At 40.2% G+C, this 27,854-nt stretch overlaps 2 protein-coding genes across 2 annotated transcripts in view; both read right to left on the bottom strand.

The window, feature by feature from the left end:
- Positions 1–27,854, bottom strand: part of LOC148089740 (extracellular serine/threonine protein kinase FAM20C-like) — a 39,156-nt gene that overhangs the window by 1,716 nt on the left and 9,586 nt on the right. The gene's annotated exons all lie outside the window — the stretch shown is intronic.
- dnhd1 (dynein heavy chain domain 1) lies at positions 23–26,846 on the bottom strand. Its single transcript, XM_087809796.1, has 43 exons — positions 26,491–26,846; positions 26,116–26,292; positions 25,571–25,774; positions 25,400–25,510; positions 23,242–23,398; positions 22,923–23,177; positions 22,474–22,605; positions 22,273–22,384; positions 21,701–21,933; positions 21,398–21,629; positions 20,513–20,670; positions 20,191–20,313; positions 19,840–20,116; positions 19,578–19,705; positions 19,279–19,477; positions 19,122–19,210; positions 18,831–19,047; positions 18,350–18,475; positions 18,175–18,272; positions 15,089–18,089; positions 14,908–15,010; positions 14,673–14,832; positions 14,318–14,600; positions 12,518–14,003; positions 12,365–12,441; positions 12,056–12,193; positions 11,782–11,968; positions 11,339–11,441; positions 11,049–11,177; positions 10,772–10,963; positions 10,277–10,696; positions 9,792–10,209; positions 8,617–8,715; positions 8,375–8,551; positions 8,126–8,304; positions 6,255–7,277; positions 6,013–6,181; positions 5,465–5,545; positions 5,189–5,405; positions 4,607–4,698; positions 4,395–4,541; positions 2,706–3,322; positions 23–1,506 (listed from the first exon to the last, which is right to left on the bottom strand). Exons 1-43 carry the CDS (start codon positions 26,844–26,846, stop codon positions 1,132–1,134), a joined length of 13,257 nt encoding a protein of 4,418 aa, XP_087665922.1. The 3' UTR covers positions 23–1,131.

Below are 27,854 nucleotides of genomic sequence, written 5' to 3'. Positions count from 1 at the left end.
ATCAGATCACGACTTCCACATTTTCACGTCACATCACATATTGAGGACAAAAAGAAAAAACAAGACGACACAATCGTGTTCAAGTTCGATTTTATAATCACCACTCTACGTTCATCATTTGTACCATATAAAAGGCAGTACAGCACAAAGCATACATTTCTTGAAGCAGCATTTTTGACATCTCTGGTGTGCATAGAAAGGGTGAAAAGCTGCAAGCAAACTCTCTTGGCGTGTGAAAAACACACATTCCAGTCTTTCTCTCCGTTTATGTCTCGAGATGGGGCGAGTTATTTCTAAAAACTCGAGTCTACTTTTTGACCATATTCTCATTGTGTCATTTTGAAATTCAAACGAAGGTATATAAATAAAAATGACTTACTTACTTACATTTGTTTGAGTTTCATTAATAGCTGATATCTAGACATGGTTTTCTTAAGTTCATACATTAAAAACTATCCCATTGCACTGACACTGCTTTTAGGCGTTACATGTTTTCTTTTCTGTCACATGACACAGACCACGTTAAACATTGTTTAAAGGGCAACTCGTGTTGATTTAAGTGCGTCTTTAATAGATGTTGGAATCATCAGTGTCTGTTTGTACAAAACTCTAATTTTATTCAAATATTGACATTAGAAAATGAGCTTAAGCCCTGCCCACTGAAAATACTTTGTTTTTCTGGAGATGAAATCTTGTTTAACCTAACTACACCCACTCTGCTGTGATTGGTCAAAGACTGAGGTTTGTTACCGCGCGTCATAAATCCCAGAAGTCAATACCTCCAAAGGGACTCTTTGTATAAACAAAGCGGGGCGTGATTACAGCTGGCTGGAGGAGGAGTGAATTATTATTAGCCATTATGGAGCCATTATTACGTCATAATGGGCTCCGCTCTTGTAACCTCTCATTCGCCCAGATTTCAGACAGGGGAGAACTTTATAGAGTAATACGTTTAAAACATTGTCATGATGAGTGACTTACTTCTTGGAGAGGAAGTCTTTAACGTTTGAAACAGGGGAGTTGGGTTTTAACATTATCTGCCCTTAAAAATGGCTGAATTAAAGGTGTATTACTTCAAAAGAACGGGCTGTGTCTCAGTAATTTACCCAACTATATATCTTTTGATCTCGTTCAGAGTTTGCTTACAAGCCTCACCCTTCTTAAACTGCACATTACAGGGTTTAACTTGGACTGAACAGGGATGCTTGTAACAATGTTGACATGAGAGAGTCCCTGGATGCCGCAGTCAAACTCTTCCAGGTAGAGCGGACACTGGTAAACAGACGACTGAGGCGAGGGGTTACGTCCGCTGGCGACCGTTTCCTGCGTCACATTTGTCTCCTTGACTCGAGCTTTGACGCACACAAGAGGCATGGGGGTGGGCTCGGAATGGATGCTAGCCTCCAGTCCTGCTGCCTGTTTATCCCATGATGCCCCTCTCAGCTCCAGGCCACACAGTAAGACACTATCAGGGAGGAATGTGGAAGGATATGGTTCAGGCAGCACCTGCATTTAGAAATATTGATGTTAGAGTTTGATCATGAAGACAGTGAAAGTACTTCAATTACAAAATCAACTGAGGAACTTCAACTCTTTCTTGCAAAAAAATACCAAGATCTGATGGAGTTTTAGCAGCAATGTGGAATACTGTAGCGCTGTTGCCACATTACGCATGTAAGTAAGTAAGTAAGTAAGTAATTTTTATTTATATAGCGCTTTTCCAGACCAGGGTCACAAAGCGCTTAAACAATCAAAACAATACTCAATAAAGTATATACTTTAAAGGTCAAGATGAAACTGATAACACAATAGGAGTTCCAGAAAATCAAGGAAAAGCCTGAACAAATAAAAACGTCTTAAGATGTTTCTTGAAGGAGTCAGTAGATCATCAAACACAGAGATCGTTCCAAAGCTTAGGAACAACAGTCTGGAAGGATTTCTCTCCTGATGGGTGTTTGGATTAAGAACATTGCCTTTGATCCACTTCTTTAAAGCAGGTGCATAGAGAAGAACAATACAATAACAGCTAAAGAGTTCTCCCAAGTTTAGTTTAAGGTAAGGTAAGGTAAGGTAAGGTAAAACTTTATTGATCCCTCAGGAGGTCTCCTTCGGGAAATTGTTTTTTACCAATAGCCAGCAATTTTTCATAAACAATAAAATAAAAAATAAAAAATAATACATACAAAAATAAAATAAGAAGAAGAACAAAAAGAGGAAGAACAAGATGACACAATCTAAGTATAAAGATAAAGACAAAGAACATAGGTCAAAGAAAAACAACAAAGACAAAGGATACAGAGACTAACATGGAACAGAACATCCAGATACTCTCACTCCACTCCTGCCCCCGAACTCAGAATTCTACAATTTAATAGCCCGAGGGATGAATGAGTCCCTGAGTCTATTAGTGTTGCACCTGGGTAGGAGCATTCGTGCTGCATCTGCTTCTCTGCTCACTGATGACAGTGTTCAGAGGATGACTGTCATCATCCATGATGGACAGTAGTTTGTTCAATGATCTCCTCTCAGCAACTGTCACCAGTGAGTCCAGTTCATGTTTAGTTTATTTAAAAGGATTATGTGCAGTTAGATCTTTTTAATATAATAAAGCAATATAATGTCAACATGCAGATGTGAATTAAAAGTTTCTGAAGAAAAAAATGTGGCAAATGACATCTACAAAAAAGCAAATGTCACGGCTTTACCTCAAAGTGCAGACAAACATCGCTGACATTTGTGCGGTTTATCCTGGCGGTCTGTCTCTTCATCGCCACCAGGAAGCCTCTGGCGTTCTTAAAGGCGGACAGTCGATAAGCACCGCGGGGATCTGAAGTGTTTTCATGACACAGATAACCTCCGAGCAGCTGGGCCTTCCTCTCCAAACGAGACAGGTCCGCGTACTTGACAAGGGAAGCTGAGGTCAGCGTTTTGTATTGAAAGAGCTGCTGGAGCTCAGTGAGGTGTAAAGACACCAGATCGATGAGATCATTCCACTCAGCCTGGATGAAGTCTTGAAGGGGACTGTGGAAAACTGCCCCTGAATTCGCAATGATCCTCTGGTTCTTCTGCTGCAGGGAGTTGTGCAGAGCGTGCAATCTCTCAGTGGCATTGATGTAGTCGGGCAGGACGGTGCACAGTACCGGGCCAGAGGTCTGCGTTATCCCTCCAAAAGTTTGTGTGTCGTGGAGTAGCTTGTTCATTTTTTGGCATTTGATCTTGGTTATTTCCAGCACTGCGTCAGCACCTATGCCCAACATGTTGCAATCGCTGACGCTTGACGATGAAAAAGACTTGTCCAAAACTTGAAGGAGTTCTGGGAAATCTGGGAATCGATAGAACACAACAATGTAATTGAACTAGTTTTTCACATTTTAGACTTTGTTCAAACTTTTACAGATAACCAGAACATCAGGATATCTATAGATTTCTCCACCACAGACAATGCTGCAAACATTATGCTTCTTCAGATATGAAGACCTGTTTGTTCGAAAACAGAGTAGCTTAAAACAGTTGGAAATTGATTATTTTCAAGAGTTTCAGGACAGTTTTGAAATGGGTTATGAAAGTTTATAATAATGGTTCAGGAAGTTTTTGATTTCGTCATTCACTTGTATGGTTACTAACTGCTGCTGTACATGCAGCTTGTCTGTTTAGATCTAGCAACAAAAAAGAAAAGTCTCAAAAACAGCATAAAAGAAGAAAAGAAACGTAAATGTGCCTGAAGTGGTTAAAGGATTAGTTTAATCAAAATTCAAACTTCACTAATTTTCTACTGACCCTCATGTTGACTTGGTAGAATTTTGTCTTTTTGACTTTACGGAAGCTCACTTTTCTCAGTAAAAAAAGCTACGACATGAGAAATTGTTATGAGGAAATGCAAACAATTCTATATTTTAAGAATGTTTATAGCAGAAGCTAAAGGCTAACATGCTACACTGACAGGAAACACACTTGCGCGAGCTACCAGTGTCTACCGTCTTTGCACAAATCTCAGTTTGCAACCTTCATATGGACATACATTTCTGCTTACAATGCCAAAAAAGACAAATATAACTGAAAATACCAAACCCTTAGTCGACATGAGGGGAAGCAGAAAATGAGTTAATTTGAAAATTGGGTGAACTATCACTTTAGAGTTCGTCAACATGTTAAAGAGTTAAAAAGGTACAGTCGATGGAGCTCTAAAATCCTCTACCAACTACCCAATGTCACTAGGAAATGTTTTAAGCCGTAAAGACATTTCCTGAGACATGGAATTTGTTAAAATAATTCAAAATATAACGCTGATTTGACATCCTTGGTTGAGGTATGCATTATCTCTGTGCTTTTCAAGTGATGTGATAGTTCAAGATGAAATATCTAAAAACATAAAGCGTGTTTATTTATTTTTTTACCGAAGCGATCAGATCGAGAGAAGACTTTGGTGAGAAGGTGTGGTCCGGTGTCCAAGAGCGGTAGAGTTAAGAAGCAAGCTTTGGAGACATTCTCCATCACCTCCAAATCTGCAGATTCCAACACATGACCACCGTGCACCAGGTTGACTGAAACAGGGGGAAAAGTGCAATCATTTAACCGAACAAATGTATTTTCAAGGGTTTCACTTTACCTGCTAAATATTGCAAAGCCTTGGTTTTGTCGCGGCAGAGACATACAATATTTGGAATTGCATTCACTAAGGTCAGGAGGTCGTCAAGACTCCTGCGGTAGACGTAAGACAGTGAATACAACTTAATCAAAATCTGTTTTTTTTTTACTGAATAAACACTTTTTATTTTTCATAGGAATAAGTGCACAAATTAATAATTTATAATATAATAATAAATATGGTTACTGTAAATAAATGTTAGTAAAATATTGTGCATTTGGGGAACCGCACCAAAGACATGAAAATAAAAGTAAAGTAATCTGTACTTCATGATATTATTTACTTGTTCTTCCTTATTATGCAGAACAAATGTCTCAATATTCTAATGGCTGGGAAAAAAGGTTTTTCTGTCTTGGTGTAAAAGATTTAAACAAATAATAAAGACACTTTTCATTGAATTATACAAATGAAAATATATGAATGAAAAATATATCAATGTTTAAATAGAATAAGTAGATTTTCCAACACAAACATCAGATGTTTTTGTTCTTCTGATTGTTTATATTTTGGTTTCAAAAAATAAAAGTATTAACAAAATCTTACCATTGGTACATCTTCTTTGGACACATGTATTTCTGCCTCTGTATCAGGACCGAGTGGAAAATGAGAGACCGAAGAACAAGCTCCATGACACCAGGGGTGACGGCAGATAAAGTTGTTTTCTGTATGATGGACATCTGTTGTAAAGAACACATCAGCTCCTCCTTCACATTTCCGGCTGAGTCGCAAACCAGAGGCAGAGCACTCAACCTGACTTCCACTGAAACAAAAATGTAAAAATATCAGTTTGACAAGTCACTGTGGTTTATTTAAACTCACCAGGTAGGGAAGACGAGGCATTTTCTTCGGATACAAACCAAAGACGGAACTTTCGCTTCAGTTTTATTCCATTGACGGTCCCTTTATTGGGGGCAAAATGAAGGAAACAAAAAAAGATGAAAATGTGAAACTACATAATAAGTTAGTTACAAACACGGAGAATATTTTGATTTGATTATGGTCTAAGAAGGATAGCTTCGAAATAAAAAGTAGACATTGTAATCCCAACTATCTCAATGCAACAACATTTTATGTTAAACTTTTGATAGTTTGTCCAGATTGATCAAATACGGGTAGATTGTAGCAACTTCAAAATTAAGGTAAGGTAAGGTAAAACTTTATTGATGAAATTGTTTTTTTCCAATAGCCACAGAAAATACAGCAATTTTTCATAAAAAATAAATCAAAATAAAATAAGAACAAGTACAAGGAGAAATAAAGTGATTTAAGAAATGGTAAAAAACAAATTCTTTGTCTTATGAAGGATTCTGAGGGTTTCGTCCATCTGCTCAAAATGAAAAGATATGTGTGTTTGTTTGGACGCTTACCTTGTGCACATGACACCAACTGATTTATATGTGCAAGGACTTGTTTATTCCATTGATCGAGGAAGTTGCAATTATTAACAACCAACCAGTGTCGATTCTTGGCGGCTTTGTCAAGAGAGGAAAGGGTGAAGTCTTTGTTGCACAGCCCATCGAACGATATAGCTGCGACCTGCATCAGAACACTTCAATTAACAACCCGTAAAATAATAAAAACTGTGATGAAAATAGAATTCTTTTTGTGCCTTATCTGTTTCTCCAGTGCAGCAGGCCAGTTCTTGGATCAACCTGATGGGTGGAATGCTTGTCCACTCATCCTCTCTGTGAACAGGGGACGTAAGAATGATGGGTCCGTCGTGTTGCGTGAGAAGTCTTTGCAGAGCAAGTGGATTTCCACAAAAAGGAACATCAGACCCCACTCTTTGTCCCGGCGTGCAGAGCTGGTGTGCGATCAGAGAGTCGCCCAGCTCCTCTAGGCGGTCGGGGTGAACGGTTTTCCACAGAAGTGCCCTCTGGATCAAGGACAGGTGTGCATGAGAGGGACAGGGACAAGCCTCGGACAGTGTGGAAGCTGGACGGTTCAGATACCTCTCCCACTGCCAGGGTGAGACACCGATTGAGTCGGTCAACCCCCTGAACGATGGAATTCCTTCGAGGCAAAAAAGTTCCCCGTGGATCTGAGGGGGGATCCAGCTCGGTAGGTTGTTGATAGTCTCGGGAGTTGACGCTGTGGAGGCACCGAATGTCGTTGTTGAAATCTCTTTAAGACCCATGAGGAACACCGCCTTCTCGGCGGGGGAGCAGACTTGATTCTGCTGGAGCAGAGCTAACGACATGAGCAGCTTCAGAACAGGGGTGTGGTTTTGGAAGACACATGGCCTGTACTGCTCCAGCATCTTGACCAGCATGTAGTTAGTGACCTCTGGGATGAGGTCGTCCGGAACTGTTCCTAATGCAAACGACACAAAGGGTCTTTCTTCCTCCAGGTAAGCTTCGTGCATGGTTTTGATGAAAGTGGCCAAAGAAAAGTAATAGTCCGAAGACAGGTGGGTCAAATCCTGCAGTGCGTTGTAGAGGGCGGCCGACAGCTGCGTCAACTGTTGAGGAGCGTGCAGCAGGAACTTGTGGTACTCGAGCACGTTTGTGTTCAGCTCGATCTCGGCTTCCAGTTTCTTCAGAACATTCTTACTCAAAGTCAAACGAGGGAGGAAACTTTTCTTGAGGAGTTGCCTGGTGTTGGACTGTAGAATGTAATCTATAAGTGAATCCTGAGAGCAGAGAAAGAAATATCTGTCGGAAATATTTTTAAAAGTTGACTAAAACAAACTGATTCAAGATAAATAAAGCACAGATAGATAGTTTAGATTGGGGAAAAATCCAGAGAGTACATAGTTCAGAATAGTGTAGACCAAATAATGAATCTTCTCATTTACTGATACAGCTAAGTTAGCTAACCCATGTACGTACACTTACAAGTACCCTTGTAATACCATTACCCATATTTTATAGATGCACTTGAAGTTACGTGCTTATCAGAGTTTGTTTACTATCACTTGACTTATTTGATTATTTGGCTTTGTATGTACCCTTTAGTCACCTTTATAACCACAGTTCGTTTGTGTCTGTTTAGAAATGTAAGAGTCCTGAAGGGATGATGACATTTTGTTAGTTTTTACAATTTACCATCCGAGTTTAAAGAGTTCATATAATCATTCATCACTCTGTCATGCAAAAGAAGCAACTGTCGTTTTTGTCTCTTTCATCACATCCTGTGGCCTTTGCTAGATTAGTTTTTGCCATTGGTTATATAATTATTTTTTTTTTTTAACTGTATGCCAAGGTTTCAGTAAACCTTTGAACAGACTGAATTAGTTCTGAATCTTTTGTGCTGGAATTGGAATCATACAACAACCATTTCACAAACCAATTCCATTCTAATTCCAGGATTCATGTTTAAAACATTTAAAACTAGACAATTGGCCAGAAATTCGATATATATGTATTTTTAAAAAAGTCCTTCCTTTGCTTTATAACTATAATGAGAAGTGTTTTCTCAACTTCTAATATATTCCTCTTGGATTTACTTAAAAATCAGTGACAACCGAATCTGAATTACCTCCTCCTTGTTGATTTTCTTCTGTAGCAAAAGCTTCTCACTTTGCTGGTGAAGATGTTGAATCAGCAGATTTTTACACTGCGAGTGCATCAGCTTTGACAACATCACTTCCTGAATCTCTTCTGAGCCCAAAGAGAGGTCAACAACATAAACCTGTGCCAAGATGGACGGATGGATTGCTGAGGAGGGAAAAGACGGGTAAACAAAAAAGTGCCTTTTGCATTTTAACAGTGGCTCTTTTTGACATACCGCTATTTAACATCGTGGCAGGGAGGTTGGTGCTAAGGAAGAGGCAGAACTCGGGATGGCTCAGCTCCAGGTTTTGCTTAAGCCCTGGCAGGCGACTGCCTACAGGGCGCACCAGTTTGTCCAGAAACCTTTGGCTTAGCTCCGCCCGTTCCACATCAGTGACCAACACTCTCAAGCCTGTCAACGGAAGAGTTAGTTTATTAAACCTTGCGTCTGGTACTACACATCAAGAATAATCTGACCTGTGAGAGCGGCCTGATCGAGCTTGTCCAGCAGCTGTGGGTCATCTGCACACACCACTGAATCGCACTCCAACTCTTCTTCAAGGTTTGCGTTGTACTCTGGGGAACACATTTACCAAAAAACAGATATGAACCCTCTCTGCCAAATAGGGTCGTAATGGCTACAGCCAATCTTTGGTACTGAGGGTGAGAGGAAGTGTGGCCAGCCAACCAATAAGAACATTTATGACATTTATGTTTTGTAGAGTGAGAAGGAAGCCAAATGTTCCCTTGTGTTATGCTGTTTAATGACTTGAAGAGAATTTAGATTTTCTACTCCTGACCTAGACTTTACTAGCTAACGATTTGCATATAACTAGAGAGTGATATGCCATTGAAATATTACGCACGGCCACACTGAATACTTATTCCAAAGTAGCTCATTTATCCTGACCCTATAAAAAAAACTTCTGCAAAAAAAGAATTTAGTTTTTCACAACTCGTAACTGCTTTCATTGGTTTTAAACCAAAATATGTCCAACATTACATTTAAAAACTACTGGAGTGACTGTATCATCCTGCATTATCCTTAGGATTATTATTATTATTATTATTATGCTGAAATAACAAACAGCGAATTTTTGAGGTTCATTGTAACTAAAAAAAAAAGCACCATAAAAAACTATGGTAAAAAATGAAAAAGAAAATATGATTTAAAAATAATTTATATAGTGCTGTCCAATATTAAAACAATGTTGCTCAAAAGATATCATGATATACTTTGTATTTTCTCACACCCCTTTTCCTCCTAGAATCAGCTGTAATCACGCCCCACTGTATTTATACAATGAGTCCCTTGGAAGTGGAGACTTCTGGAATTGATGATGCGCGGTGACAAACCTCAAAACTTGACCAATCACAGCGAGATTTCAGCTTGATAAAAACAAATTGTTTTCAGTGGGCGGGGCTTAAGTTCATTTTCTAATGTAAATATTTCAATGAAAAGAGAGTTTTGTACAAACAGACACTGATGATACAATAGAGGTCCAAGATCAATTGAAGACACACTTACATCAACACATTAGTTGCTCTTTAAGCAAATAAGCTGAATAATAATCAAGGCAACTGGAGCATCTGAACTGGGAATTAATTGAAAAGTTGACTGTACAGCCGAGTAAATTATGTATCAAACGTACCTGTAAGTATGCATTTCTGAGAGCTTATCTTGTGGTGATGCTGGGTGTTTGCCAGCAGATACCAGCGCTGGACCCACTCGCAACCACAACTCCAGAACAAAAGCTTCACGACTAATCTGTCGTACGTCGTGTCGTGCAGCTGCAGCTCATTCATGCCCAGCACCAGGCCCAGAGGCTTCGTCAGTTTCTCCGACACACCGATGGGAAAGCCAAGGGGTCGCTGATGAGCTTCGTGATTTGTAAACAAAGAGCTCCTTGGGTCTTCTGGGTTAGGTTCGATCTCTCCTGTCTGGCAAAGTCGCTTCCACTTCAGCAGGAGTTCTCGATGTATATCGGGTCCAAAAGGACCTAAATACGAGATGATTGCGGCCAGGATGAGAGCATCTCCAGGTAAGCATTTTTTATCCAACTCGACTTCCTGCACAGAACACAAAACACCTTACAGATATCAATCATCACACACGTGACTCTCTGTTCTCATTTACCTCGGATAGATCTTTCCAGTGGCTGTAGTGCTTCTCTAGCTGAGCAATGATCTCTGCAGCCTCTCGTTCCAAGCCTTCAGCTCTATAAAGCTCCAGAAGATGCTTCTTAAGCTTGTTTTGGACACAGTCTGACTGACGCTTGACCTCCTGGAGATACCGGTAAGCATTCTCCTCATCCCTCTTTGCCATGTCCAACTGATCCTGCGCCTCTTCAGCAAGCAGCTCCAGCTGCTGCTTGAGGAACATCAAGTGCTGCATACAGCAGCATTCGTACACCGCCCTGACCCAGCGACACAAGGACTCGCAAGCCTTGCTTACTTCTCGCACCGACTCCGGGACAAATGTCGGGCTTCGAACAATATGCTTAAGGGCGTGCAGTTGTTCACTCGTCAGAGAATACCGGTCAAAATATTCTAGCTCCTAAATAAAGGAATAAAAGAGTAAAATACCGACACGTTGAGAAAAAGAAAAACATTATTAGGCTTTCATATAGACCTGGAAAATATCTGGATGTCCAAGAAGCTGTTTAGCACTTTCCCAACCTGAAGGACGATTAAAGAGCAAACAAATGGCATCCATGATCTTGACAACACCCTCGGGCGGATCTCTGTAGTGACGCACCTCCTCAAGGTCAGCTGGTTTTAGACACTTGAGAAGCTTTTGGTTGGAGTAGAAAATATTTTTCACCTAGAAAAAAAAGAGTTTGCCGTGTTTTAAATAGAGATGAAAGATGATTATACGGTTCCTTTACGGTCAAACATCAAGCACGCACCTCAACTTGACGGAAACTGATTTTATTCTCCAGCTCGAGCAACTTGACCTGTTTGTTTTCACATATTTTCTTTGTCTCCATGTACACGACCGTCTTACACGCCACAATTCTAGACAGCTCCTTATCAAGCTGCATGATGGGGATAAAGGGTCATTTGTGAGCAGGATTGATCGTGACAGTGAGGGAAAGAATTAAATTGTTTATTAATAAAACACATTTGCACTTAAAAGGGGGGCCTTTGGAAGAGTCGTCTTAGACATAAAGTTGCAAATGTCTTTATTATATCCTACCTCCTGCATCTCAGCAACCTTCTCCTTCAGTTTGAACAGATCCTGCTTGTAACTCACTGCCATGTTGCTCAAAGCATTTAGGCGACACATGACAGTAGTAACTCTGAAATACAAACGGATTTCCATTTTAACAAATGGTCAAAATATATATAATTAGACCACAAAAGGGAAAAATTTACATCACAAAATAAAAATAAATATTCTATTTTGCAATTTTAAAATTAAAATAATCTGAATTAACTCAAATATGTTTGCACTGACCACTTAAAATGTTAATTTAAAATTTTATTAAAGCTCCAATAACAATCCATCTCAATGTGATGGGGCAGCCCTTTTATTCACTAATAATAAGTTTGATAAATGTTGGTAAAAAAAGGTTGGATTTGTGTTAGGGATAAGTTGAATCGTGTGCATTGAAGTACTTTTAAAAAAAAAGTAGATACCTGTTAATTTGGCCTTGCTGCTGCAGATTCAGACGATGACAAAGAAAATTGAAGTGTGAAATGAATTCCAAATAAGTCCGAGGGCAAAAGGGTTGACCACTGAGAAACACTGCAGAATACCGGGTTGCAGACTGATGGATTTCTGCCATAGCCACAGCTAAGCTTGGGAGCAAACTTCCAATATTGACTGAAAAAAAAGAGAAAATATATTGAGAAGCCTGAGGATTATCCTGCTTGAAACCGTTATATCTTCCGTATTGTGCAGAGGACTTACGCTTCTGAAGAGTTGCTTTCAAATGTTGTGTTGCGACTTCAACTAATGACTCGTGAGACCATGGAGGAAACACCTCGACACAGGAGCTCAGCCTCAAAGCTCTGCTTATCTGGGTGAGCATCTGGAAGAGATCATCGGCTACTAATTATAACGCTCATTAAAATTAATCATCAAAAAGCTGAATGAAAATAAATGTAATTCATTTTTGTCAAGTTACTGTTCATAAGTTTATGTTAAGACTGATTGGTTTTGTTATTTCAAAGAAAGAAATACACTCAACAATTTGTTTAAAAAGCAATTATTTTCAACTTACGCTTTTGCTGTTCGGCATCACAAAAGGCATCAAGATAAACACATGCACATGGCCATGCATTTGGGTCGCGTACCTTGTTTTTAAAGAAATGTACATTTATTTAAAAAGCTACAAGTAAATTGTTGAACAATCAATAGTACTCCTCTCACCTTTCAAATATCCAGTTTTTTAAAAGCGATCTTTTCGAGGTTTGAGCAGCCGTCATTCTGTTGATGCTGCTCAACACCTCCTCTGTGTTCGGTGCTGCGTACGATCGGTCGGCGATGGCCACCATGAGCTCGTCCCGGACCGAGGAGCTTATGTCCTCGTGGACCATGATGAAAACATGCCTGTCATCCAGTCTGGCCTGATTCCCTGCTTCTTTTAGGGCCTCCAGTAAGTCGCCCTCGTTTTTCGAGTTGATCTCTATCAGCGTGCAGTCAGTGATGTGCGCAGCTAAACGTAATGTGGTTTTGCGGCCGGTGCCGTGTTCCGATCCAATCAGGATACCGTGTCCTCCGGGTACGACCATAGCCTTGAGAATGTGTATCAGCTGCAGAATCCTCTGTCTGTGGACGATGTATTTGGAAGTAATGTGTTCGGACGTGTCCTGTGGACTCCGGTCCATGAAAGCAGAAAACTGTTGCACGAGATCATCCAGGTACAGCTGCTGATATTGACATCCCTGTTCGAAAGTGTGTTGCAGTGCATTCAGGAACCCGGACAGCTTCGGTCCAAATACCAGCTTAGCTATAATGCTGTCTATCTGTTGATAGATCTGGGGTTCAAGGAGGGCATCTATAGGGGTTGACATCGCAAAACTTTTGAGCGTAGAGTCTCTACTTTTGAATGATTGGTCCGGCAGAGGAGTCATTTGCCCAACATCTGATCCATCAGGATCACTGCCAGGATTAATAATGGTGATCGTTGGTAGCGTATCCACCGAGGACCAGGCCTTTGTAGAAAAATTCAAGCTCACAGACTGCAAGTCGTCCACGAAGCGATTGCTGTACTGTTTTTCTGCGGTATCAGCTATCAGGGACTCGAGAATTTTGGTCTGATCCTCGGAGCATAACCGATCCCCGAAGGTGCGCATACATTCGTGCGCCCAGAGGTGAACGATATTAAGCTCCACCACACCTGGCTCATTAAAGGGAGGAAGGAGATACTCCTCATTACAGGTTTTTGTGTGGTTGGTCTCAACAGTGTTTGGATGCCACAGGCACATTCCCTGGAACACCTTCTGAAGGTCATGGAGGGAGAATATGCAAAAGGGTGTTCGGGGTGTAGGCTGGAAAATGTTGCGAACCGTGTCATACACAGTAAAAGTAGCGTTTACAATGCAACTCGCCATTTCCGTGAGGTTGTATATTTCCGGCATGTCTTTGAGCCACTGTTCGAGCCGAGGAGAGTGAATGGAGAAGATGACGTCGATGGTGATGTCAGGGAGCATGAAGATAGAGAAGAGCTGTGAGAGCCGAGGGGAGAGCACGGTGCTCTGTTCACTGTCCAGTTCAAAAACACGACAGGTCGACATGTACTGGATGTTCCCCGGCCTTAGAAACTGAAACTGATAGGCATTAAATGTCACAATCTCTCCTTTCGAAATACTCTGACGAAGAGTCTCAAGAGTCATGGACATCTTCCCGAACAAATCTAAAAAATGAAACATAAATAAAGTTTATTTTCTTTAAATTATATATATATATATATATTGCCCTATAGAAAACGCAGTAATATGAAATAATTGAGTTGGTTTAATTTGAACTAGAATAGATCAATGCAAACACATATTCATGGAACTGAAAGTCTTGTATGTACAAGAGTTAAGTAAACCTCATGTTGTGTTATATGTTGTGCAAATTAAAAATGTATGTTACATGTAAATAATTAAAGTTTAGCCTTTCTTGCGAGTGGTTTCGCTTGTTATTCATGGTAATGTTGTTACAACCACTCCTGCAATAACTCACCACATTTGACTTCATGCAAGTCATCCACGAAGAGGATCATTCCTGGATCTTTCTTGGTACTATCCACGCTGTCCTCCAATGGCGGCCGACAACTAATGGCATTTAATATAGTGCGCAAGTCTCTATAGCCCAAATTTTGATTAGCATGAAGCCTAATATGGGGTTTTTCAAAGGAAAGCAGACCATTGCACAGGGATGTCTTCCCTGAACCAGGCTCTCCTACAAGCATTATGGGCTGGTTTGCCTCCAACATCAGGTCCAGGATGAAAGAGTACTTGCGGTACTACATAAAAACGTGTTAAGATCGTTGTTCAATGAAAACTCCCTACACATATTTGCTTTAAGTAATACGAACCTTGGGTGTAATGGAGTTGGTCATCAAGGTGTTCTTTGGGTTGACGTCGCTATCAAAGCTAAAAAAGTGCTCAAACACAGTGCCATTATTTGGGACCACAAACTTGTATCGGCTTTCAATTAAAACTTGCCGAGCGATTATGTCAAACTGTGGCCAGTAGCTAAAGAGATATAGGCAAAAAAAATCCTGTTAGCATTTAACAAACTGAAAAAAACGTTTTTAAATCTTTACTCACCGTGGATGAAGGTTGCCACCAAATCCCCAGATGTAGGCCATGACAAAAAGCTCTTTCATTTTTACACCTGTAGAACATGTTCCCGCTTTGTATTTTTCTGTCACTGTTGAGAAGAAAAAAAGATCAAAATCTTTCTTTAAGGTCAACCAAATGGAAAAACTTTGCAAGTGAAGTACTATACCTATCTTGCATTTTTTGGTTCCATCATTTTGTTTGAATTCATTTGCAAAATGTTCTACAAAGGCAGAGAGAATGCGGATACATGACATGACCTCTGTAATTCCATTCAAGGACCTTTTGCAGGATCCCCCTTTTTTGGAAATTGAATGTCTGTTCAGCAGTTGCAGGGTGGATGAGAAAAGGTCATCTGCCAGTATATTCCACATTTTTAATATCCCTTTGTCAATTTTGTGCACAGCTGAGATATTGCGAATCGCACTTTTCCACACAGCTTTCCAGAAATCGTTTTGCATGAAATAAAGCACACTAGCTTTAGTCACTGAAGAGGGACTGGCATCGCTTAGATCAGTCATTTCCATAATCAGTTTGAAGTTTAACTGAGATGGTTCAAGTATTTCTCCTGAGGAAATGAAGAAAAAGGGATTTTCTATATTGTTCAGTGTACTTAGGCAGTCAAACCAGCTGGGATGTCCCACAGGGTCTCCGTCCATCACAAGCCACTTCACAACCGGTCTTTGGCCACTCATCTTTTTGCAAGACATGATCAAGTTCGCCCTTTCGTGTCTTTCTGAATCCCTTAAGATTTTTGCAATCGCACCTTCTTGCCAGCCTTGTTTTTCACTGAAGCAGCCAAACATCTCCTCCATGGATAATGCATTGGGGAATAAGACGCTGACGTCAGCGAAGTTCCATGTTGACGCAGGGATCTTTTCATTTGCTTCAATCGTGACCTCGTTGGCGTATTCCCCTTCTTTTGAAGAGAGAGTATTGAGTGCTCGAGCTAGAGCACAATAGCAAGTTGTCTTCCCACTTCCTGTCAGTCCCACTAGTATGACAGGGTGAGTGGACTTCAAGCACTGATACAGTTTGACAACATTATACATGATGTCGTCATCGCAGTGCAAGCGCATTTGCAGAAATTCCTCTTTTATCACACCCTTAAGCTGTTCATGTTCTTCTTCTTCAATGCATTTTTTAATCAGGGGAAGATGGCACGCCACTGGAAACACATCCATGAAGATGGCATTGAACTCTGAGGCTTCCATGGTGGATTGAAAAAGCGGGGATAGAACAGAAACCACCGCTTTAACGATCGCCATCTCTTCTATGACTCCTTGTCGAACTGAGAAATGTGAGTCGCACCACTGAAATAACTCCTTTGTCTCCTCCATATCAACGGTATCCATTTTTTGGGGCGGCGACATCCGATCCTGCGACATATCAGGAACAACCTGTTCCAAAAAGCTCTCTCTTAAGTGTTTTTGTGAAGCACAAATGATCTTTCTCAGGACAACAATTCGGCCACTATTGTCACCCAGAATAAATGCAGGTAGGCAGCGGGTATCTTTGGCCAGGCTGAAGAGAGAGACAAGGTAATGACTGAGTAACCTGGACTCTGTGAATCCATAAGATGTTAGCAGTACCTCTGCTATAATCCTAACATCTGGGTGAGATAATGCAACGGGTCTGGTTGAAAATCTTAGACTTTGTGAAGCTTCCAAAGTACATATCTTTGATGAGATAAGGACACACCCATAGCTTAGGCTAGCAGAGAGATGTCTTCCTGCGAGGTCAATAGGACATTTAAAATCTTTGGTTTCCATACCGGTGAAATCCTTCAAAGTCTTGTTAATGTCATGCAGATGCTGCGCCAATGACGACTGGATTTCTAAAGTTAACAGATCGATGCAATCCAACACAAGCAATGCTCCGGTGGAAAGAGCTCCGTAAAGCATTTGATGGATGAGATTGGGCTTTTGGCTCGGGCAACACTGCATCACAACAACTTGTCGACCAAGCATCTGGCCCAAGTGGACCACGGTTTTGGTTTTCCCAGACATGGGAGACCCATTAACCAACCCACCTCTATAGACAGTGAGAGCGAGGAGAATCCCGATGATTGTTCGATCCGTGGATGGCGTATGGAACATTATCCAATCTTTGGGGCCAAAGTATTCATAATTGTGATGCAACCGGTGACCCAGAACTTCTACATAACAGGTTCGGTCATCTTTCCCTTCTGCAGTGTGTTCTTCTGAATTCACAGAATACTTCATTAAACTTAGCCATTTGAAAGAAGACTCAGGGGCAGACTTCAACTCCAAAAGTTGAGAAAGTTGTTCCACGTGTTTCATCGACAGATTCACAAGAGCACGTAAACATGTCACCGTGTACTCGGAAATTGTCGATTCTTTTTCGGCAATTCGATCTCTAATTGAAGCCCCAAGAAACTTCAGTTTTGCCAGCAGGACTTCCTTGAAGTTTTTCAAATTGCCTGAATTGGCGTCTTGAAAAGTTTGTCGGACAACATTGTGCCACTTTGCTTCCTCCGCAATCAAAACGCACTGAAGAGGATATTTGGAGAGCAGATCCAGCATGGGCAGGGCATCCCTCTTCCTTTCTCCAGTTGGGAGAAGCGCCTCTTTAAGGCTTGAGATGGACTGAGCCAGTTGTTCGTTTGCAATATAACACTGTTTAATAAGTTTTTTCAAGGACATCTTCAACGTGTCCTCAAAGATGGAGAACCACTCCAGCGGATTAGGATGTGGCTCCAGTGAAGTAATAAACGTAATGTGTTCCTGAAGGCCACCGTATACTCCCAGCACGGTCATAGGTCGGAAGCTATCACATATGCCGCTACATATTCTTGCATCGTCGTTGCACGTTTTGCAGTCGACATCAAGCCACTGCACGCCTTGGAACAGTCTGTGGACAAAAGGCAAGAGAGTTGCCGGTGTCGGGTGAAAGGAGAGTAGTTGTAATAATTCTCTTTCGCTTAAGAACCAGAGTCGTGGGTAATGTTCACAGAGGGAACTCTCCACATCTGAAATGTGATTTGCAATGGACTCCATTGTAGAAATGCCATTGAGAAGGATCTCGCTCAGCTCCATGTTTTGTTCATTTTCTATCTTTACGTCAACAAGGTGCAACACACGAGGGTGACCTATTAAACAAAGGGTCAAGTTCTTAAAGTCCTCATCGACCGGTTTAAATTCTTGAAGCTGTAAAAGTAGAATAAAAACCAGTTAGCAACATCCCTTTAAGAGCTTTAACAGATTTACATTTTTACGACAAAAGTTATATTACCAGTGCACTTTTTTCAACATGAAAAGTACTTTCACTGAACAACTTTTTAAGGAGTGTCCATTTCTGCTGGAACTGTTCAAGTAGGTCGAACAACGTATCTAAAGAGGGAGAAAAATAAGAGAATGGATGAATGCTCAGCAGATGTATCCATTTATAAGGACTTTAAAAAGCTTACCAAGCTGCTGAAGTAAGTGTATCCACTCTTCCACTTGAGATCTAACGTCTGCACAGTGTGGGGATTTCAAGAATGTTGACAGTGTCATCAGGTCATGATCTACCTCCACAATGAGTACATCTAGACCTGCATAGACAAGTTCAATCAAGTTCATTTATGAGAAAATTGCTCAAAAAGTTGCAGTTTGTAATATCTCAACTATTCATCTACTGTGGGTTTTTGCCTGTGCGAGTACAAAGCAGCAGTTCTCTGCTTTAAGAATGTGTTGGAATTGTCTACATGACAATAATCTTCAAGGAATTTAACCATTTGTCTCAGTACTCATAGTGGGGGGGGGGCACAAGAAACAGCCAGGACCGGTACATAACATTGTACACACAGACATACATGTACATTAACCTTCTGACAATGCCCAGACAAAAGCAACTTAAGGAGAACAAGTCAAAAGATATTCCTTCCTAACATACTTATTTTCTCTTACCTAGAATGACGTGTCGCTCATCATCCAAAGAAGCATGTACTGACGAATGGGTGTTTGTAAACTTTCCAAGTTCATGCTCTCTTGTTTCATTTTCTTCAGCGAGATGCCAGACAGGAACAGCGTAGTTATCCAGCTGGTACAGTTTGGCTTTCCATTTTTTCACAAGCCTTTGCACCGTCAGCTCAATGTTAGATTCAGATTTTGCCTCCATGTATATCTGTGTGCGGAAAAAAAGTATATTACTGACTGTGGTTAGTTTCCCATTTCTCTCTATGTTGGGGTTGCTCCCACCTTGGTAATTAAATTGTGATAAACCTCTGGCCTCTGTCGCAGCAGTTCCCCAACAGTAACCTTCTCTGGGGCACTTGTCAAACCCATCCCTGTGAAATAAGATGCCAGTTCATTAAAGTAGCAACTATCAGTGTTTGTAGTGAATATTTCACCTGACCATTAAATATTGCTCTCAAGTGTTTGTGCTTAAGCACAGGCTCCTGTAGTTTAGCCAAGATTGTAAGCTGACAGGCCAAGTTGAGCAATATTTCCATAATCCTCAGCAGCACGGCATCATCTGTGGACACGATGTTCGATAGCTCGGTGGCTTGCTGCTGCCATGCGGTAACCTTTTCTTGAGCTTCTGTTACCGTCACCTAATAGACATGAAAGAATAGGGAGGATTGATCTTTAGTGTTATTAAAAATGCATGGTTGATGATCTTTAGAGAATGCTTTGATAAACTCGAGTTGGCACCTCTTGAAACATTTTCTTTTTCCAGCCATGGAGCCATGACTTGTGAGCGCCTATGAGCTCCCACAGGTGCTTTCGAGACTGCACTTTCAGAAAATCCATTTTCAGCAAAGACAGGTCCAGTGGAACTCCTGACAGTAGACATGGGTGAAATGGCAGGATGATTTATCTACATGTGAGATAAACTAATTATCTCTAATTCTGTTTTTTTTTTTTGTGAATTGTAGCATCTTTGTGTTGTCTTTAACAAAACATGTCTTCTTACCTTGTAGTTTCTCATTGTTCTCACTAAGCTGCTCCAGCTCTGCTTTCATCGTCTCAACCTGGGACCAAAAGTGGTCCAGCTCGGAAATCATCTCCTGCGGGTTGTTGCCCGGGACAAGGTATGACCCGGATGTGGCTTTAGAAACCACATGTTTGACATCGCTGACTAAGAATCTGAACATCATCTTCAGCTTGCCCAACGTGGACGGAAGACGCTGAGAGACATCATTATCAGCTTGTTTTAAAAGCACGACGACGTGGGACCAAGCGCCCAGAGTCTGGAAAGCGCAGGAAACGAACTGTAAGCAATTGTCAAAACCAACTTGACCGACAGCATCTTGTATATGCAGACCTCCTGTTCCAAAACTATTTCGTCTTCTGTCATTTGCCTCTTTTTGCAGAGATTGTCCCGGAGGGTTTGAATGTACGCTAAACGATTTTCCAAGTCGCACATTGTTCTTACAGACTGCTTCACCTAAAGAGAGAAATGATTAGGTTTGTGCCCGACATAGCCAAACGCCTAATAACAGCAAGTTCTGTGACTTGGAACTGTAGTTAAAAATGATGATTATACAGTTATTGAGATAATACACTACATTTTGGTAATATTTTAGTAAAATAACAAGATTACACTGTAAAATACTTAATAGATGGTTATTATAAAGTAGTCTTACCATTTTAGCGTACGTTGAAAATTCTTCCATGGTTTGAGGCTCAGCTTTGAGGTCAGCTACCTTTTTCTCCAGGTCAGATTTAAGACAATTTGAGTGCTGTTTTATCTCTTTACAGATGTGCTGCTGAACATCCTGTATATTGGCATTTAACTGCTGAACTGCAAAAAGAATAACAATGTCCACCAAGAGCATGAAATTCAAATGAATATGACATTAAAGGGAAACTAGTGTGTTGATTTAAGTGTCTAGTGTGTTGATTTAAGTGTCTAGTGTGTTGATTTAAGTGTCTCTTAAATAGATGTTGGACTCTATTGTACTCATCAGTATGTTTCTATTTGTACAAAACCTAACCCTAACCCCCTTTTCATTGAAACATTTACATTAGAAAATGATCTTAACCCCCTAGATACTTTGTTTTTCTGGCGATAAAATCTTGTTTATCATAACCACACCCACTGTGCTGTGATTGCTCAAACTTTAAGGTTTGTCAAACGCACGTCTTCAATCTCCACCTACAAGGGAATTGTAGTATAAACAAAGCTTGGCGTCTTTACAGCTGGCTGGAGGAGGAGTGAAGACATTATTACGTCATAATGGACTCCGCTCTCGTAACCTCTCGTTCGCCCAGATTTAAGAGCAACTTTTTAAAGTAATAAGTTCAAAACATGGTCATTATGAGGGTCTTACTGCATCTTGGAGAAGAAGACTTCAACATTTGACAATGTCAAAAAATAGATCAAAACTGCAATTTAGCGATTCTAACAAACAACTGTAAAAAATACCAATAATTATAACCTACATTGCTAGCGTTGTGGTCTCCTAATTAAACACAAACAATTGTTCTAAAATACTAGTATGTCGAGAAATTAGGCAGCAAGTACTTACTTATATTTTCTTTTAAGTGCCTGCAGTTGACAGTAAAAAGCTCACTGATGATGATATACAAGGGCACAGAGTTGATTCTTTCCACCCACTCCAAAACCGTCTTGATGTGTTCTTCATATACTGAGGCAGGCTGAATACTTTGAGATACTTCACTCCATTTAAGAAGCAACACGTTGATCTCACTCAACCAACCGTAGCTCTTACACAGCTGCTGGATGTCCGATTGAGCTTTCTGTCCAAAAGAGAACAAGGGGACAATTGATGACACAGTATTTTTTGTTGAACTTGACAACCAAACAATACCTGCATGAGCCCGACCTGCCTGAGCTCAACTTGTTCTGACAGGTCGTTGGCCCTGATGTGCCACTTGAGCTGCTCTGTGGTTATAGGGTAGTAGCAGCTGTGCACTCTGCTGCCCTCCACACGATCCACAATCTGGTTGGAGAGGATGAGCCGGACATTTGGCTCATCTTTCATCCACATCCAGCAGCAAATCTTTTTGAGGTCTTTGGATTCGTCACTGTCCTCATCTTCCTCTAGAAAGTCATCGTCACAAAAATGATTAAATGCTCATTGAGATGGATGTAATCTTTGATGTACAGTGGAAAAAAACAAAAGCATAAGAGAATCAACTTTGAGTTCATCAGAGTAAAAGGGTGGGGTTTACATAAGCCAAGAAATAGATTACAACGCTTGGGAGAACAGGCCAAAAGAACATGAGGCAGCAGATGCATAATCATTATTTCATGCAAAACAAATTGCATGTCCTTTTAGAGAAAAGGGAACAGGATTGGAGAAAAATATTAGATTGCTGATAAACCAGACTTGTATTCGTGAAATAAATGAGATGGCGGAGGTGAAGTAAGTAAACAAACCTGGGTGTGCTGGACTTGGCGTGGCAAGGAAGTCATTATCGGGGTCCTTTTCGAAGTCAAAGTTAAGGTTTCCAACAATTTTGTTTAGAAACAGTCCACAGTTTTCACACATCTTGAAAAAAAAGAAAAAAAAAAAATCACGTTGAGAGTTGGTCACCGAAACAAAAACAAGAGTTAAATTCACACAAGTCACAAGTTCACCTGTAATACTGAGTCCCCGATACTCAAGAGAGCTTTGGTCAGTACTTCCTGGAACAGAAGTACTGGCGGGTCTACTGCTAGTTGACCACTGGTGTCGAAACACAAATCAGTTTGAAATGGACTCTGCGACCTCTGAAAAAGAAGTATTACACTTAAAGATGAAGTAAGTATTTCAGTTATTACTAGATACTACTAAAAGTAGTACTTCTAAATCAGGAGAAGCTAGTATATTATGATGCCTCCAAGATGCATCCTTGTTTGGAACTCAGGGCATATCTTTGTCTCAGTTGATATCAGAGTATTACCACAGAGTAGCTGTACTACTAAATGTATCTGGAAAGAGGGAAGTATTAGCTTCTTTGCTTGGACTGCAAAGAAGAAGGACCCCCCCCACATAATTTAATGTACATTTTAAATGAACTGCAAATATAATAAAATACATATTTTACCTTAAAATCATAATTGAGGAAGTTGGTCATGTCTTTTTTGAACAAAGTGACCAGACCCTCCACGATCATGTGATTGATGAGTGCTCCGAAATTGCCCATTTTCTGTAAAATTCTCTTAATCCTTGTGAGCTGCTTCTGCAGATCCTGCTGGTGACCCAGATACAGGTGGATGGGGATGAAGCACCTTTGTGGCCTTTTAGAGTATTCAATATGTAGCAACAGCTCTTTGTGGATCTTGTAAATATCCTCCCTGACCTGAGGAGAAAGTAGCAACAGAATAAAACCTGTTTTTCATCCTGGGTTTTTTTTTAATCAATACCCTGTTGAGGATGATAGTGCGCTTCTGTGATACTTTTATCAACATCTGAAAACACTCTTGATCTTTGGCTAGCAAGACGTGTTGGAAACATTGCAGTGTGTATGGTGTTGACTCGTGCAGAGGCAGCCAGTGTGTTTCACTGAGTTCCACAAGGACTCTGTGGAAGATATAACGACAAAGGTTAAAACATATTCTATGCGGAGCCACACAAAAGATACAAAGCAGCAAATAAACACCTGAGAGTTGTTTTGATGAAGAGTTTTTTAAAAGGGCTACTTCACCTAAAACCCAAATGTCACTCGTTTTCTACTCGCCCTCGTGTCGACTAAGGGTTTGGATTTTTTTAATCAGTTCCCTTTTAGAGTTATAGACAAAAATGTAAGTAATTTATCTTCGTCCAAAAATACACATTTAACTCTTGTGTTACGGGTTAAAAAAAACATCCAAATACCTACGTGGTGCTACTTGTATTAAAGCCTCAACACCAGAAATTGTTACCCTCCTGAGGTATTTGTATGTTTTTGAGTGTCTTTTTGGACGAAGATGACGACAAACACAACTGAGCTCCAGTCCTTCATTAAAATGAACGAACATATATGTTTATAACTCTAAAAAGAAACAAATGAAAATAATCCCAACCCTTAAGTCGACATACGGGGGAGTAGAAAACGAGTGGGATTTCAATTTAAAAACAAACTATCACTTTGAGGTTAACTATTTTATCATTGTATCAATTTGATCTTATTTTCTTACATGATACTCTTATTTCTTATTTTTCAACATTCATCTGGTACACTCATGGGACTACCCACTTCTGGACAGGGTATTTTGCAGTAGAAGGAACCCAGCTGTCTCTGTGAACTTCAATCTTTGCTCTCTGCTGCAAGTCTTGTTTTGTGCGGTGCATTTGGTGTATGTGGTACTTTTTAACAGTGCTTCATCTGCCCGAGTGTAAGTAAGTAAGTAAGTAAGTAATATTTATTTATATAGCGCTTTTCGAGACCAGGGTCACAAAGCGCTTAAACAATCAAAACAATACTCAAAAAAGTACATACTTTAAAGATCAAGATAATACTGAGAACAACACAGGAGTTCGAGAAATTCAAGGAAAAGCCTGAACAAATAGAAACGTCTTAAGATGTTTCTTAAAGGAGTCAGTAGATCCATCAAGCGCAAAGAGAGAGAAGATGGTTCCAAAGCTTAGGAGCAACAGCCTGAAAAGATTTTCTGGTCCTGAGCCGTGTGCGTGGAACCATCAGTAGATTTTGATCCACAGACCTCAGAGCCTCTTTGCATGGATGCCATACATCTTGTTTTTTCTTTGAACCGAAAACCACATGGGTGGTGCTTGACCCAACTAAGCTAGCATGTGATTGATTACTAAGCAAAATAAACTATTTCTTAACCCATTAATATTGTTCCTAGCCCCCTCCCTCTCCAGAAATCTCCTTAAGCACCTCGAAGAGAATACCATGGCATCCCAGGTCAATACAGAGACATATTCAATGATTGGTCACAGAAGGGCTAAAGATAGACGTGTTTTTCTATCATCTAAAGAGAGAGCAGAGAGGAGATCACTCAACAAACTACTGTCCATCATGGATGATGTCATCATCCTCTGAACACTGTCATCAGTGAACAGAGAAACAGATGCAGCACGAATGCTCCTCCCATGATGCAACACTAATAGACTCAGGGAATCATTTCTTCCTCTGGCTATTAAATTGTAGAATTCTGAGTTCGGGGACAGGAGTGGAGTAAAAGTATCAAAAGTATCATGATGTTCTGTTCTATGTTAATCTTTGTATCCTTTGTCTTTGTTATTTTTCTTTGATCTATGTTCTTTATCTTTAGACTTAGAGTGTTAGGTAGATAGGTAGAACTTTATTGATCCCTCAGGAGGATCTTAGACTTAAATTGATTTTAGACTTTAGACTTAGATTTTATCATCTTGTTCTTTCTCTGTATTTCTCTTTGTTCTTGTTCTTATTTATTTGTATTTATTTTTTATGAAAAAGTGCTGTATTGCTGTGGCTAATTGGAAGGAGACCTCCTGAGGGATCAATAAAGTTCTACCTAACCTAACCTATATATATTTTAGACTTAGAAACATTGGCTGTATATATAGATAGATATTAAAGTGGGTCATTTGACTTACCCGGACAAGAGCTGAAGCCCTATCCTGTACTGGGGAATCGCTACGAGCAGCATCCCATCCAGAAGTTCACACTTGCGCTCAAAAACGATCTTGCGCACATTTCTACGCCATCTGTAACCACAGGGTTTATAAGAGAATTTTGACCAATTGAAACAACGAATCTCTACGTACCTATTAAAAGCTTTCTGGACCCTAAACTGTCGAAATAACTTGAGATCCTGCAAAGAGTTCCATATGGACGACTCTCTGTGCCATTGCTCTAAAGTCATGACGTCGCCGTAACTTCTCCCCGACACACGGATGACAGTTTTAGGGGAGAAGAGAAAATGCTCCGAGCCGGCCTCGCAGGAGTTAACCACTCTTAGCTCATAAGGCCTGAAAAACACACAGGAGTGAAGAAATCTTGAAAAAAAATGCCGTGCCGTAAAAAGTCGTGGTGTAAATACTTTTAACGAAACTGTTGTGAAGGACGAGACGAGATTGAAACAAATAATATATAGTGGGGTAAAAAAACCAGGAATTGTGATGTGGCTCACAACAAAAAAGCAAACCACTGGATGAGGATTTGAACGTGTGATGCTCAGAATAAAACACTAAACCACGACAAGTATACTTTTGCCATTGTATGTCTTGCAATACATTTACATATAACTTAAACTGCTCGCGTTTCTTTTCACAGAGATAACACGTAGAGTAAATGGTTAAAAAACAAATACCTGTAGTAGTCTCCTTCCATTTGTTTCAGGTAATAAAGATTCAGCGCCTCTTTGTTCTTCTTTGCATACATCTCAACCACATCTCTGCCATTGAAAGGATATTTATTTGCTACGTTTGTCCAGTCGTCCTTCAACGCTGCTGGTCTTTTGGTCCTACTCGAAACGTCCCTGTCCAGGCTGCAATAACACAAGTATATTATAGGAAACTAATATGGGAATTAGTACTTCCCAGGAGAGATCTATTGCTTTGAGCTCATCACAATGTAGTCGAACAAACAACCCGCCTCACAACCTTCTTTTTTCTGAGCAGATCATTGACCGAGACAGTCTCTTGGATCAGAGATTTAACCGCTGAATAAGCATCTACAGGCTCACCTCTGCGACGTTATGCCATCAGGAGGACGGGGAGGAATGTCGAGGCTAATCTTTCTCAGTTTTCTCAACTTGGTTTCCGTAGCAGGCGTGTCATTTCCAGCCCCATCCGTAAGCCGGGGAAGCCTCTCGGCCGATCCGGCGTCGTCACTCACGGTGCCTTGAAGGATGCCGGCCGGACTGAACAGGGACTTCGGTGACACGGTGAAAGCCTTTTCCGTGACTATTGGAGGAAACTTGTCTTGACCCCGGGAGGAGTCGGGCGGTTTCTTCTTCCTCTCTGGATGACTCGCCTTTGAATTGGCTTTTACACTAGACTGAGATGATCTAGTGTGAGCTTTTGGATTTTTCCCAAACATGTTGCTGATCTCTTAACTCTTAACATCCATCCTCTGTAAAACAAATAATAAGCAGAGAATAATAACATCAGATATTTTTGTTTTGAGAAGAAAGTGGCTTCTTGTTGTTTAATATCTATTGAATCGTCATTTCATGTAGTTTCAGTATCTATGTGTATGAAAAGAGTTTAATGACTGAACGAAGGGTTAATAACAGTATAGCATGAGTTCACCTCAATACATTCAATCATGTCCATTAATTGATGGAAAATATAAGAGCTTTAAAAAGATTAAAGCTTGCACTGTCTTTTAAGGCTTTTATAAGACACGGATCCCTTTGATGGATCAGAAAAATGAAGCTTATTAAATCAATTTGAAAAGTCAATCAGAGTAAATTGAGTAAATGGTGGACAACGTTTATAAGCAATGACTGTTTCTTCCCTCTTGGGGGAGACACTTAGCTAATCTTCAGTTTACACCAACAGAGTTTTCTACCAGATTATCAAAAACTGTTTGTGTCTTTATGGACAATTGATTTCCTTGTTATTTGTTATTGTTGTTATTTGTTCAGGCTTTTCCTTGAATTTCTCGAACTCCTGTGTTGTTCTCAGTATTATCTTGATCTTTGAAGTATGTACTGTTTTGAGTATTGTTTTGATTGTTAAAGCGCTTTGTGACCCTGGTCTCGAAAAGCGCTATATAAATAAATATTACTTACTTACTTACTTACTTACTTGTATTTTTATATAAATAGATATACTTAATCTGTTTTTGAAACTGTTAATAGAAAATAAAAAAAGAAGCACCTTTCACTTCTCAAGTTCAGTACAGACATTAAATGTTTGACATGTTTTATTAGTTTGTTTTTACTGTATAACCATTTTATCTCTTGCAGTTGTATTTCTATATGCAAGTGTCATAAACTTTTTTGTGATTGATATTTAATGTCAACTACCTATTTGAATGGTTTTAAATCACTTTATGGATGAAAGTGAGCTGCACGATCTTATCTTAAATGAATCAGAAAAC

Source organism: Callionymus lyra, chromosome 1 (assembly GCF_982586985.1).
Source record: "Callionymus lyra chromosome 1, fCalLyr1.hap1.1, whole genome shotgun sequence".
Taxonomy (NCBI): Eukaryota; Metazoa; Chordata; class Actinopteri; order Syngnathiformes; family Callionymidae; genus Callionymus; species Callionymus lyra.
This window is presented reverse-complemented; position numbering and strand designations above follow the sequence as displayed.

Excerpts from the sequence above, each read along its gene's own strand:
- dnhd1 (XM_087809796.1), bottom strand. The coding sequence starts at position 26,846 with ATGTTTGGGAAAAATCCAAAAGCTCACACTAGATCATCTCAGTCTAGT. Across the intron at positions 14,004-14,317 it reads CTTGCATGAAGTCAAATGTG|ATTTGTTCGGGAAGATGTCC; the intron begins GTGAGTTATTGC and ends TTCATTTTTTAG. Across the intron at positions 12,442-12,517 it reads AAAAACTGGATATTTGAAAG|GTACGCGACCCAAATGCATG; the intron begins GTGAGAGGAGTA and ends TTTAAAAACAAG.